General features: G+C 43.4%; 1 protein-coding gene across 1 annotated transcript in view; it reads right to left on the bottom strand.

Annotated features, from left to right (window-relative positions):
- Positions 1–1164: 1164 nt before the first annotated feature.
- The window catches only part of LOC117221499 (discoidin domain-containing receptor 2), a 331317-nt gene continuing 317827 nt past the window's right edge, over positions 1165–14654 (bottom strand). The window contains exons 16-17 of the mRNA XM_033472520.2: positions 5138–5279; positions 1165–3521 (exon numbers count right to left, since the gene is read on the bottom strand). Of these exons, the coding sequence (XP_033328411.1) occupies positions 3168–3521; positions 5138–5279 (496 nt within the window). The 3' untranslated portion in view covers positions 1165–3167. The remainder of the gene's footprint in view (positions 3522–5137; positions 5280–14654) is intronic.

The raw sequence follows: 14654 nt of genomic DNA, 5'->3' as shown, positions 1-14654 counted from the left end.
TGTCATGATGAGAATAGCATCGCCGGACGAACATTGAACTCTTCGTGTCTCGCCGCGGTCGCACCGATGCGTTTCCATCGTGGTTTTCGTCCCCCGGTTTCCGAGCGAAACGGGGTCCTCCGATATGTCGCCGCGCGGCGATTCATTCTCGCGCCCCGCGAAAACTCTGCCCGAGCTGGCAGCTTTCGCTTTTGGTCTGCGTCCGATATCGCCTTTCCGCGGAAGAAGCAACGCGGCCACGAATCTTCGTCCCGATCATCGAGACTGTTCCGCTCTGCTAATCTCGTCGCGTTCGCGCGTCCCAGCAATTATGATAAACGTTTCCTTACCTCTCGATGTGTACGCCTATATGTACAATATGCTAGTTGTTTTTTTATTATTTTGTGTTTGTATTGATCCCGCCCTATCAAGTAAAGTTACAATTATGATGTGTCATAGTCGCGGCCCTTATCACCACCGTTCCTTCCTTAACAGAGATTATGTATACCGTTTCTCCTCCTCCTCCTCGTTGGTTACGAACCATGATATCCGTCGAATCCTCGCAGTCACACGACTACAGTGTCCTCTTTCAAAACGAAATTCGATTCACGCTTGTTCCTCTATTTGTTATTCCATCTTGTTCGATGGAGAGGATCGCTAGATGAAAACTGGCATTTTAATTAATAAAAGTGGAAATCACCGATTCGATCAAATCGTATCTTTGGAAATAATGCTGATTAAACCTTCTACGGTAACGTCTCCATAGTTAGCAATCGCGTGACTATTCTGCAGATGATAGTCGCTATTCCCATTCCGTAAGAAGTTCTTTCCGGATCTAGTCAGCAATGTAATCGAGTAAGTTGTCCATTAATTGCTAAAAAAATCTCGTACCTATTCTGCTATTGGCACTCGCAGGCGGAGGTCTCCAGGGTTGACGCTCACATTTTGATGAGACTTGGTACAGTGATAGAGCTTTTTTAGCTGAATCCAATGATATCCGATTTTAGGGGTAGGCGGATATATATATATACCCGATTTTAGGGGTAAGCGGATATATATTATTATTATATATTATATTATTATTATTAATATATATATATATATTATAATATTATTTATAATATTTATATATATAATATATTAATATAATTTATAATATTTATATATATAATATATTAATATAATTTATAATATTTATATATATAATATATTAATATAATTTTTAATAATATTATATATATATTTATATATTATAGATTTCGAGATAATTAATATTAAAGTTGCTAACAAAAATCCAGAAAGCCGCGCTGGATTAGAAAGTGGGGGTTACCTCGCAGATCGCAAGCAGGTAGCCCGCTTTACGACGACGTGATTGGCACCCCCCACTTTCTCTCCGCACGGCGCTTTGCTCCATAATCCAGTGTGTCTTTGTGGCCTTTTATTAGCAACTTTGACATCAATTATCTCGAAAACTAAAAGCCGTCTGCCGCAAAAGCCGGGTATCATTGGATTCAACTTTACAAACTCTATCACTGTGCGAAATCTCATCAAAAAGAGAGTGTCGATCCTGGAGACCTCCCCTTGTCAGCGGTTTCGAGCAATTGTCATCTATGGAGAATTTACTGAATAAACAGAGTCTGGAAAGTATAATTACGTTTAGTACTTAATGAGATAGCGAGCTCTACCTCGACGAAGCAAATAATTCGAATTTTTTACCTCGAATCCTCTCCTCTTCGCTGAAACCACCGTTAACTGGTATTAATGAAATTTGTGAACGAATTTCATTAATAATGAAATTTCTTGTCTGAATCGATAAGACGAAAAGGTCGTGTTGTACATTCGTGAATCAGTGTCGAGGCATGTTCACCAAATACCTAATGTGACCGTGATACTACGATGCTAGACAAAATTATAAGTCCACTTAACTTCATTTTCCTTCTCAGAATACTGCGCGAAGCTGCACGCTAATCGCGAGAAAAGAGTTCGCAATTATTCTGCGCTAAAATAAACGGCTTTTTTCTATAACCGAACTTACACCTTTGTTCGTTCTTGTTTAAAAACAGCAACTTTATCGATGCACGTTAATATCGCGAAATATCTTTTCACGACGTAATTGCTCGCGTCTTTCGCCATAATTACGCGAAGCAACGTAAACTAACTGCGACAATAAAGGAACCGACAATGAAGTGTTCAACTTTTCCGAGCGCTACAAATCACCTACACGTTCCCAGACACACTCATTCATACGATTCTTCTACGCATACCTTCGTTATCCTATCAGTAGCTCCTTCCCAAGAAGAATATGATATTTCAGTTGCCGTATTGCAATACGTTGATAGGATTCTTCCGGATAGGACACCGTCCTCCGTCGTCCCTCGTCCGTTTCCGCCTTCGGATCGGACAACAATTCCGACAGCTCCGGCAAACGAGAGTACCTTTTTACCTTACCGCGAAGATATATCTTTAAACCATGCAAGGAATGTTCACAGTTACATTAAGATTACACGATATTGCTCCTAAATTTTCGACGATCATTGTGGACCCTCGAAGCCCTTGCGATAAACCCGCGTAAACCCCATGCGCCGCTCGCACGGGGAAGCTACGGCAGGGCGGCGACTTCCGCGGGAGCGGAAGCTCGCCCCGCGTTCACCCGCTCGATTGTCGAATTCACAGTTTCACGTTTGTATTCCCTAACAGATCTTACGTATCTAAGAAACAGTTCGTATTCGAATGCTCCGACGTCGTTGCGTTCCGACGATCTCGCGCGTTTCTCGCCGTTGCGTGCCAGAAGATCCGTGGGGACGGTTGCAAGCATGGGGGGATGGTCCTCGCGCGGAGGCCTTCGACAGCTTCGCTGTCCATCGCCCTGATTTTGCTCGTGAACGCTTCGAGTTCGAGCGATCACGAGCGCAACCTACCAAGAATCCTCTATAAGCCGAGGATGATGAACGTGTCTGCTGCCGGAAATCAAGGTCGCTGCGCTGAATGGTTCCGATGTTCCTCCGGAAGCTGTGGCCCGGAGAACGCCCGCTCCCCGCGGGCAATCAGAACTTGGTCCTCACGGTGATCCAGTGAGGATAGAGCGCGTCGTCGACGGTTTCCGGTCCCGCGTTCAAGTAGCTCCTGGCCGGGCACGAGCGACAAACGCCGAGAACATCGTGGTGATCGACGTCGTGGAACGTTCAGTATCAGGACGTGGGCGCGTACCCGAGGTTCTTCCGCTGCAGGAACATCGAGATCTCCCGGAAGGTCGGCCGCTCGTTCTCCTCCCGTCGCCAGCACTCCAGCATCAGGTCGTAAATATCCTTGGAGCACGCGGTGGGCCGCGGCAAATAGTCGAAAAGGTTATCGGCGGCCTCCTTGCAGTCGTTGTTCTCGCCACCGGCGGCGTCGGTGCAGTCCGCGGCACGGTGCAGCCGGCGCAGGTTCTGCACCATCTCCTCGTCGGACAAGTGCTCGTACGGCGCCCGTCGGCCCAGGTTCAGGATCTCCCACAGGGTCACCGCGAACGCCCACACGTCGCTCTTCGTCGTGTACTTGCCCTGCGAAGATTCGTATCGGTTACAGCGATGCACGCTTAAATCTGTCGCGGGCTAGAGCCCGTGTTAGGGTGGACGTGCAACTTGTCGCCGAGAGGAGTGGCCGAGATAAAGGGGTCAAGAATGTTCTCGAAATGGATCGGCAACTTGGGTTGTAAATATGTCTAACCACCGTTCCGGGAATTCGAAGCTATTTTGCAACGATTTTAGAATTCGTAGCGGAAAATGTTCGATCAAATTTGGGTTACGCGGGCGAACAGGTTCTACGAGATTTTTGCGAGCTTTGAAACAATTGTGTTATTAACCTTTTAGGTACGGCTGAATTCTGCGCGAGGCTATTTCTCTGGACGGCAGAGTCTGATGTGTACTCTACAGAGTCTGATACCGTATATACAGGGTGTCCCAAAAATGTCTCGCAATCCGAAAGTGGCGGGTTCCTGAGGCCATTCGAAGCAACTTTTTCCTTTACAAAAATTTTCTCCGAGGCACTGTTAACGAGTTATTAACGAAAAACAGTGACCAATGAGAGACGAGCTCGGCTGGCGCGAGACGATCGAGCCAATGAGCGGAACTGGGCTTCGCGCGCTGGTTGGCTGGGCCGCCTCGCGTCAGCCGTACTCGATTCTTATTGGTCACTGTTTTTCGTTAATAACTCGTTAGCGGTGCCTCGGAGAACATTTTTGTAAAGGAAGAAGTTGCTTCGAATGATCCGAGGAACCCGCCATTTCCGGATTGCGAGACATTTTTGGGACACCCTGCAGACTGTTGTAAATCGATGCGAAGACAAAAGAAGTGTGAAACAATACATATGAAGACGATTATTTGGTTCAAACGATGAGCGAGTGAGCTACTAGAGCAAGCCACTATAGTGGCGCGTTGTGCCTAAAAGGTTAATATATTTCAGTTTACGAAGAAAAATTAAGGAACTGTGGTAAAATGTAAGTATGCGTACCAAGCGTTAGACGAAAATCATAAATAAATGTAATGCAGATTTCATCGTTGACTGGTGAAATAAAGCAATTCTGAACGTCATAAGTTAGTAGGTGAAACACAAAACTGTGAAGATGTTAGACAAATTAATAACGTTATTGCACTTTTTTCGATTGATTAAAGTCATTAAAAGAAAATATACAACGACAATTGTTTTACGATATTTTCGTTTGTCATTAATCTGCAATTTATTTCGTAAAAGAATTCGAGAATTCTACAAATACATACTGGCACCGCAATGCTAGTTTTGTAAAACGAAGAATAATTAAATGGATAGCGAAGTTCTTATTAAAGCGTAGTACTTCGATGTAAAGAATCTAACGAATGAATTAGAACCTAATGAATGAAATTTCGACAAATCGCGATCGCAGGAAATTATCGTACCGGCAAAGCGAGTTAATCATCCTCCGTATCGGAAACAGAGTTTTATCAATGGTAGAATAATCATGCATTTCAAACAGCGTATCCGCAATCACGATCGTGACAAATCACGAATTCATTCGTGCACAATATGCAGACCATTTGGTAAATTACTAAATAAGTGATATATAGAATAAGATAAATACACACACGCGCATGCTGTGTTAATAGCGCGAACGTTCTAATTGGACCGTTCGAACGAAGCTTACCAGAAATATGGACTCCCAGGCCATCCAGCGTATCGGCAGCGGCACCGCACCATCGACTTTGTAATAATCGCACGCGTACAATTCGTTGTCCGTACCGAAATCCGAGATTTTAATGTGATAAGCTTTGCCCACCAAGCAATTCCTGTAATCGAAAATCATTATATCGATGAGGCGCAATCGTGTGTCGCGGCCACTCTAATCTACAAACATCCGATCGACGGCCATTTATTTAACTTCGCGGCCGTAGCACCGGCGCTCGTGCTTTTATTATAATTAACAATTTTCCAATTTACCCTTCGATCCGCGATCGCCGTTCCGCGTCCATCAAATTGACCGATCGCGATCGGTCAACGACAGCGTTTTTATTTTCAACTCGGCTCTCTCTCTCTTTCTCTCTCTCTCTGTTCCTTGTTTTCGTTTTGCTCGCGGCCTCCGTTTCTATCGGCGGTTTGTGGGTGGAGGGGGGGGGGGGGCTTTTGTTTTTTCCGCGCCTCAAAGAGAAAACTACACCGGAGGGGAACATTTTCGAATAATTCCAGACCGGGCCGCAGACACGGAAAGAGGTTTCGACTTCGGTAGCCAGGGAATCCGAATACTTTTCCGATCGATTCAGCTCGGATGAAAAAGCCAGGATCAAATCGATCTCTCGGTCGGTATGTCGGTTGAATAGCGCGGCCGCCAATCTGCATACGCGTACGCATTCTGTGCATCGCAGCAGACCGGAAGCAGGAATGGCTGCCAGCGGGCTCCATTTGCACATACGTGTGGATGAGCTACGCTTCCTGTACAAGCACACGCCACCGCCGTACAATCGAACGTAACTTTACGGCAAACTTTACCATGGACAACAACCGGATCGAATCGCTGCATGATCGTCGGAGATCGTCATGTAGTGTGGCCCAAAGTCATGGCAGCTTCGGGTTACCGATTTAACCGTTTGCGTACCACGAGCCACTTTTGCGCTCTTCAGATTTTGCGTCGAGAAAAGCCAGGACATTTGACCGAAACAGACGACTTACGGCCCACCCGAAATCTGTCGCAACGTGCTCAGTCTTTCGGACGCATGTATACGTCGCGAGTCGCATCGCTGTCAGTAATCCAATTTGCATTTTGTTGTTACCTATTCTAAATTAATAGTATATATATTTTCATTCATAACGTTTTATTTTATGTTTTACGGCTTTTTTCGACACATAATCGAAGGAGCGCTATTGCGCTCGTCGGCTTTTTTCGACACATAATCGAAGCAGCGCTATTGCGCTCGTCGGCTTTTTTCGACACATAATCGAAGCAGCGCTATTGCGCTCTTCGGCGCTTTCCGATCCTGTTTTTTCAGAACCATCTGGTACGCAAACGATTAAATACAGACTCAGATCTAACCGGTAGGTGAGAACGTTCTCGTATTTGGTCATTTGCTGATAATAGTCAGCTGCTTCTCGTTGTGAATGCTCGGCGTGTTGTTAGACACCGTCGTTTTATTCTTTCCTAAGCATTCAATAATTCAAGACAGACATTTGCTTGCTGAATGCGTTCAGTGCCGCGTGAATCGCGTATGGGTGACACTAATTTTTAACTTGGTTTTTGACATTCATTTTTATTGTAATATATTGAGCAAATTGAATATTACTAGAATTTGTAGAATGCTAAATAGCTGAACCAATATTTCCTATGGTGAATTTTCACTTCCTAGTTTCGGTGACATTAATTAAATGAGACTTTGCTATTCGGTGAATTTTCCGAGTTAATATTCTGCACCTAATGAGTTAAAATGCTGTGTCACATTGATATTTTACACAATAGTTGAGAACTCGATGTGTTTTTTGTGACTTCTTGAATTAATTTTAGTCGTTTCGTTGTATCTGTCTATAAGATGAAGTGAAAAAGTTTGTGTAGAAGTTTAAAGAACGACCAACATGTAATCAGATGATTCCAATATGGAATTGTGATCGTTCGATTTATACATTTTTATACGAATCCGAATGTACTGTTTGTAAAAGATAAACTTTTTGGATTTTTACTGAAAATATTCTTTTCTGCGCGTTTAATTTCACGCAGCTGTACACAGTAATTACTCCACAGCGGATCTTATGCATTTGTGAGAACAATGAGTAGTTTTAATGCAAAACAGTAAAGACTCGACTCGTTAAAATTATTATTAATAAGAGAAATGAATATGCGTGTAGCTGCTGTATCTTGCAATTAATGCAGATGGCTCACATTTTGCACAGAAATGCGCGGACTAAAAATTACTTTGTACACGATTTCCTCTATTCTCCTTCCATTAAAATCGTTTTAATCCAATTTTCCTTCAGCTTGTAAACAAAAATGGACAATTTGGGAGAAGGAGATACGATTATTCGAGCTGCAACCATAAAAATGAGCTGCGAGGTTCGAATAATCGTATCTTCCCAAATTATCCATTTTTGTTTACAAGCTGAAGGAAAATTGGGAAAAATGTACTAAAGCGAAGAAAGTCGATTACTTCTGTATTTAAAATTCAATAGGAAGAGCATTATTGCGTGGCCAGTCATATACAGGGTGGGGCATTTTAAACCCAAAGTGACACAGAAAAGCAAAGCTAAAATACAGTAAAATGGCAAATAATCGAAAAGCACTCTGAGACAATTTATTTTTTCTTGCAGTTGACTTTGGGTGACCTTGAATCACCTTCATAATAGTTCATTGTATTCGCCTCGAAACACTCTATCAGAATGTAAATAAAAAAACTTACTGTTCCATTTAAAAAAACAGAATTGACCTTTGTATCTCCTTGACGCCTCCACCTACAGAAAAATTGGTAATACCAGATGATGAGCCCCCCGATACCAAGTAAGTTTGGTCTAATGCGTTTTCTCCTATCTTCAAAAACAAGCGAGTTATTCAGGTGACCCGTTTAAAATGCCTGTATAGTTGTAAAATCGAAGCGCGTTAATAAAATCTGACGTAGACAACCTGGTAACGACGAAATAGCTGAAAGTGGCGAGTATCTAGGCTGGCATGAAATGAGTTTGTGCCTCGACAGAGGACTGTCGAGCTCCGTGAAGTATCCGGTTGACAGTTTTCGGCTCTGATCTCGTGAGGCGACTGCCTCCCGGTTTCAAAGACGAACTATAATTCTCGCCGAGACAAACGAGCAACCGAACGGTGTTCGAGTATCCAGCGTTATCGAGTGAATGGAGTCAATTAATTTCATCGGTGGAACAAAGCTCCAATTTGGAGGCAGAACCCAGGTAATTAGCGGCGCTTTATCGATCACTGTGATTGGCTGTGCCACGCTCTTCGAGTTGAACGGCGGCGAGACGGTGACCTGATCCACCAAAGTCCCGGGTCAGGACCCTTAATGCAATAAGCAATATTCACTCGCCGGATCCCATCGAAACCTTTGTGTGACTTACGGAGCGTCATCCTACGAGTAATACGGCTTTTACCAGTCGAGTATACTTAATGCAAATGAACATTTCTCTCCGCGAATAATCGAGTGCTTCAACGGTAATGCTCGGTTTCGGGATCCATTCGACGGAACTTGAAGCAAACTCGACACTTTTGCCACTTCGATCGCTGTCTTACGCGTATGCCAGTGATAGCTTTAGATTGGAGTTAGAAGGGAATTTCAGGTATCGGCAGAGCTTTATCTTGCACTTGGATATCGTTGATGTAAGTTCCGTTGTAAATGTTGGAAACTGTAAATGTAACATTATTCTCTGACTTGTGAAGATCTCTGTTCTCGATGGAGGAACTGATCTTTAGGAACAGATCTTTAGCAAAATCAAAAGTTTGTGAAAAACTTATTGCAATATATTAAATTTGAGCTGAGAATATTAAAGTAGAATATATTTAACAACAAATTAGTCAGAAACGAAAAAAGCAAACTGCACTATTTCTTAGTCAATTTTTATGTTTTCTCAAAATCGGAACTTCCAGCCCTGGTCTCCCCTACTTCGATTTGGTGGAAGCTACAACAACGGAATCACGCTTTCGTGACACCGATCATCAAATACAGTAATGTCTCCCTAGAATGCCAAATTTCGGGTTGCTGTGAATTTTCCTGTGCTAATCCTACGCTTATGAAATTTATTGCTACGTCGATGATGAGGTTCGATGGAGTCGGTCAAGCATGTAACAACAAGATACGTGACCAATCTCCATCGAATCATGGCATATGACCTCCGAATTGCCTTGGAATAGTGGCACGTAGACTCCGAATTGTCTTCGAATCGTGGCAAAAAATTAGAAATAAAAAAGTTAAGTCATTGTTTTTATTCTAGCATCACTATACAGGGTGTCCCGAAAATGTCTCGTAATCCGGAAATGGGAGGTTCCTGAGGTCATTCGAAGCAACTTTTTCCTTTGCGAAAATTTTCTCCGAGGCTTCGTTTACGAGTTATTAACGAAAAACACTGACCAATAAGAGGCGAGCTCGGCTGGCGCGCGGCGGCCCAGCCAACGAGCACGCGGAGCCCGGTTCCGCCCATTGGCTCTACCGTTTCGCGCCAAATGATCTCGCCTCTGATTGGTCACTGTTTTTCCTTAATAACTCGTAAACGAAGCCGCGGTTTGCATTTTCGCTAAGGAAAAAGTTGCTTCGAATGACCTCAGGAATCCCCTGCTTTCGGATTGCGAGACATTTTTGGGACACCCTGTATATTCATATTAATGTACACCGACAAGCTAGCCTCTGCCATTTCTTGCCGGCTGCCCCGAGTTACCATAAAAGCGAGGCTCGAAGAATCGTATCCCAGCGCGACTTGGTATTCTCAGATCTGCGTGTTTCGATTCCGACTCCAAACATTTCTGGGAGAAACGATTGTATGTCGTATCCAATTTCGTCTCAATCACGTTGAAAAGTCCACTGCCCGTTAAAAGTAAATAATCCTGAGACAGTCTCGCAAACTGCGACTAGAAAAGTCTTCGCGATGCAGGAAAGAATGCGACCTCCTACGGCGAGACGACATCGTCCCGAAGAAAGTATCCACTTTCCCATCATTTCCCCCGACAACCGTGAGGAGAGTCTCTCTTATAGCTATTATCGGCTGCGAGTGCGATCAAGTGTGTCCTCGATGATACTTTAACGTTAGAAGCCGCGTAAGGGGCTTCATGGTGGTGCGGTCACGTGTGATCGGTAGGACTTCGACCTCGTGATGCCTCGATGTTAGATCGAAAGGTAAGTGCGGGCTGGTGCGCGGGTCGGAGGGTAGCATTTGTCGTGAGAAATATAGAGGAGCCGGGAGGCGGAGGCGTGCGGGTTGAACGATCTAAGAAAGAAAGGGACGAGTGGAAAAGAAGAAAGGGTGGTCGTGGGCGGGGGGCGGCGGGCGGGGAAAGCCATTCTCTACATTTGTAATCGAAGTCGGAACAAAGGCGGCCCCGCGTACTCGGCGGCGGAGTACTTACATCGAGTCTTCGTCGAGCTCTACCACCGGGCTACACGTTCTTGCGGCGTGTGCGACCACTATCACTGTTTCTGGCAACACCAGCACAACCGCTGGTATCACCGCTATCGGCGTCGACCACATCGAACCGTCAGCTTGCGCCTCCGCCGGTTCTTTCAGCCTCATCGTCTTCCTCTCCGCCCTTAAGTGTTTCACCCACACGCGCCTGCCAATGTACTTTCATCCGCGATCACACGCACGTTCTCTCTCTCTCTCTCTCTCTCTCTCTCTCTCTCCCATTTTCCCGACCATTGCCGAACGGCCGAGGATATAGACACGCGCTCGCTGCACACTGCCACCGGGGCAAACCGGCCCTTCCTTTCTCGGACCCGGCCAATTGAATTGCATTACCGTTTGATCAGCAATCGATTCTTTCCTCTTTTCCACTCGGTCCGGCGCCGAGAATGACTTTATACGGCCCCCGCTGCCGAATAAAATAAGGTGCCGCGAGAAATTGGCTACCGGGTGTTACGACCAGAGCCCGGGGTTGCGGCCCACGACGCGACGGCGACGTCGTTGACGCATACGCGGTCCTCGCCGATTCGAATTTATTCAATGCCCTTTGAACGCGCCAGATTTTAGTCCGCCGTTACCGACGACGCGACAGAACTCTCATGATTTTGCCTGCTATTGTTCGGTATATTGCTATAGCGAACGCCGTAAGTTTAACGGGACTTAAATTCTTTATTGTTGTAGAATTTTCGTTGGAAATTCATAAACATTTACGAAGGACGCTTGTTCATAGGATATGAGCCGCGAGACTCGAATATTCGTATCTCCACTTTCCAAATCATCCATATTCGTTTACAAGTTGAAGGAAAATTAGGGAGAATTTACTGCATTTTGGAGAGAAACTGAAGTTTATATTCTGCATTTCAAATTGTACAAGTCCCAATAACTTCACGGACTAACAAATTTTCTAGATTTCATCTAACGTCACCTTATTAAAGGAAGTCTCCTCTCTAAAACGATCTTTCGAAAGTTGATTTATACTATTTTCTATCACGATTTTATTATAATTTAAAGTATGCTGGAATTAGAGCAACGCAAGTAGAAGCAATACAACAGTAAAGACGTCATACTAGACGAATTCAAATTTTCATTAGTTCTTTTGGCGAAACAGGAACGATGAAAAATACATCGGTAACATTGTATCAGATTGTCTTATCGTAAACTTGGTTTAAATTGTCAATGGATGAATGTAAAAAAATGTACACAGATGAATAAACAGACATTTGTTAGTTATAGTTCGTTCGTTAAACATTTATTATTACAAAAAGAAATGTTATTTATTTTCCTCTATTATAAATCTGAATATTATTTTTATTTCTTTTCTCCATTTGTGGTTTATAAACTGTTCAAGATAGCTACAGTCTATAATTCTATAACAAAGAAGAGCTCCACTCTTTGAAACAAGAGATATTCGTGTCGAAAAATTAAGCTGTGAATTCTTTGAAGATTTAATTGTTCATTAGAGTCGCCGTGCTCGTTGTACCTTGTTCAATGGATAGGGATTCTTGCATCGATAGTTCGACTATTCGAAATATTCGAGGACGGATGCGCGAAACGAGTGACAAAAGGGATCATGCGTGCATACTCGCGGGTATTTGCGTTTCTCTTCCGAGCCCCAAAGTCACGAAGAATTTACGCGGCGCAGTGAAATTCCCGCAGTGCCATATGTTTCACGGGAAATTGTCAGTTCGTCACGTCGACGCCTATCATCGAGCCAGCCGTTTATCGTCGGCATTACATTTTGATTAAATTCCGGGTACACCGACGAAATTCTAGTTCCTTCGCAAATGGATTCGACGTGTTTGCGGCGATCTCTAGTTACAACGTATCAATCGAATCGACGATCGGCCGGTTAAATATGCTGGTTAAAAGGCTGGTTAAATATTTTCGCGGCACCGTTAATGACTCGCCGGCAAACTCGCGAAAATCGTCTATCGACTGTGTAATCCGTTTCGCAATTCGACCCGATGCAAATTTTTGCACGGCTGCGGCGACCGTGGTAGATACCAAATTCTCATATCTCAACATTTTAGGTCGCGCCGTATGCAAATTTGTATGGTAATAAAGGTCGAAGCTGATAGACAGACTATAATTTTTAAATATCCTGGCACTCCGAAACAACGCGGCGGCCATAAAACGGTTCTCGAGCGCTAAAATGACGCGGCGCTCATAAAATAGTTTTAACGGCATAAAATAACAAAGTAGTCGTAAAGTAGTTACGCGTCGAAATAGAGTTCAACGAATGATTACTATTTCTTTCTTGTTCTTAACGAGCCTGCTCGAACTCTGAAACTGCACTGCATTCGTACCGGATTGAATCGTCGTGCTTCAAAGGCGGATATGGTTGATGATGAATCAAGAAAGGCAGAGTTATAGAAATCGGATAGTTCTCTAAAACAAGCTTGAACGTTCGAAATCCGCATTCTCGTGACCGATCTTAACCGTTTGCGTACCAGATGGTTCTGAAAAAGGTCCTAGTAATTTTCAATTTGCTCAATATATTACAATAAAAATGAATGTCAAAAACCTAGTTAATGTGAGCCATCTGCATTAATTGCAAGATACAGCAGCTACACGCATATTCATTTCTCTTATTAATAATAATTTTAATGAGTCGAGTCTTTACTGTTTTGCATTAAAACTACTCATTGTTTTCACAAATGCATAAGATCCGCAGTGGAGTAATTACTGTGTACAGCTGCGTGAAATTAAACGCGCAGAAAACAATATTTTCAGTAAAAATCCAAAAAGTTTATCTATTACAAACAATATCGTCGGATTCGTATAAAAATGTATGAATCGAACGATCACAATTCCATATTGGAATCATCCGATTACATGTTGGTCGTTCTTTAAACTTCTACACAAACTTTTTCACTTTATCTTACAGACAGATACGACGAAACGACTAAAATTAATTCAAGAAGTCACAAAAAACACATCGAGTTCTCAACTATTGTGTAAAATATCAATGTGGCACATCATTTTAACAGATTAGGTGCAGAATATTAACTCGGAAAATTCACAGAATAGCAAAGTCATTTAATTAACGTCACCGAAACTAGAAAGTGAAAATTCACCATAGGAAATATTGGTTCAGCTATTTAGCATTCTACAAATCCTAGTAATATTCAATTTGCTCAATATATTACAATAAAAATGAATGTCAAAAACCAAATTAAAAATTAGTGTCACCCATACGCGATTCACGCGGCACTGAACGCATTCAGCAAGCAAATGTCTGTCTTAAATTATTGAATACTTAGGAATGAATAAAACGACGGTGTCTAACAACACGCCGAGCATTCACAACGAGAAGCAGCTGACTATTATCAGCAAATGACCAAATACGAGAACGTTCTCACCAGCCGGTTAGATCTGAGTCTGTATTTAATCGTTTGCGTACCAGATGGTTCTGAAAAAACAGGATCGAAAGGCCCCGAAGAGCGCAATAGCGCTCCTTCGATTATGTGTCGAAAAAAGCCGACGAGCGCAATAGCGCTGCTTCGATTATGTGTCGAAAAAAGCCGAAGAGCGCAATAGCGCTGCTTCGATTATGTGTCGAAAAAAGCCGACGAGCGCAATAGCGCTCCTTCGATTATGTGTCGAAAAAAGCCGTGAAACATAAAATAAAACGTTACGAATGAAAATATATATACTATTAATTTAGAATAGATAACAACAAAATGCAAATTGGATTACCGACAGCGATGCGACGCGCGACGTACACATGCGTCCGAAAGACCGAGCACGTTTCGACAAATTTCGGGTGGGCCGTAAGTCGTCTGTTTCGGTCAAATGCCCTGGCTTTTCTCGACGCAAAATCTGAAGAGCGCAAAAGTGGCTCGTGGTACGCGAACGGTTAAACGATACGAAAAAATGGTCATTTAATGGAATGGATATCGTCCGGTCTGGAAAGATTTAATCTTATTAAGCGCGCTCTTAGGGAAAAATGGTAACAATAAGTCAGGTGGTTCGATATTTCTGGCCGGTGGCGTGGATCGCTGCTTGCTGCACAATCGTCGACTTAAATCGTCCTACGGGCATTTGGAGGCACGTGCAACGCCGTAATAATA

This window comes from Megalopta genalis, chromosome 1, assembly GCF_051020955.1.
Source record: "Megalopta genalis isolate 19385.01 chromosome 1, iyMegGena1_principal, whole genome shotgun sequence".
In the NCBI taxonomy this organism is placed as follows: Eukaryota; Metazoa; Arthropoda; class Insecta; order Hymenoptera; family Halictidae; genus Megalopta; species Megalopta genalis.
The sequence above is the reverse complement of the archived record's forward strand: the minus strand, read 5'-3'. Positions and strand labels throughout refer to the sequence as shown.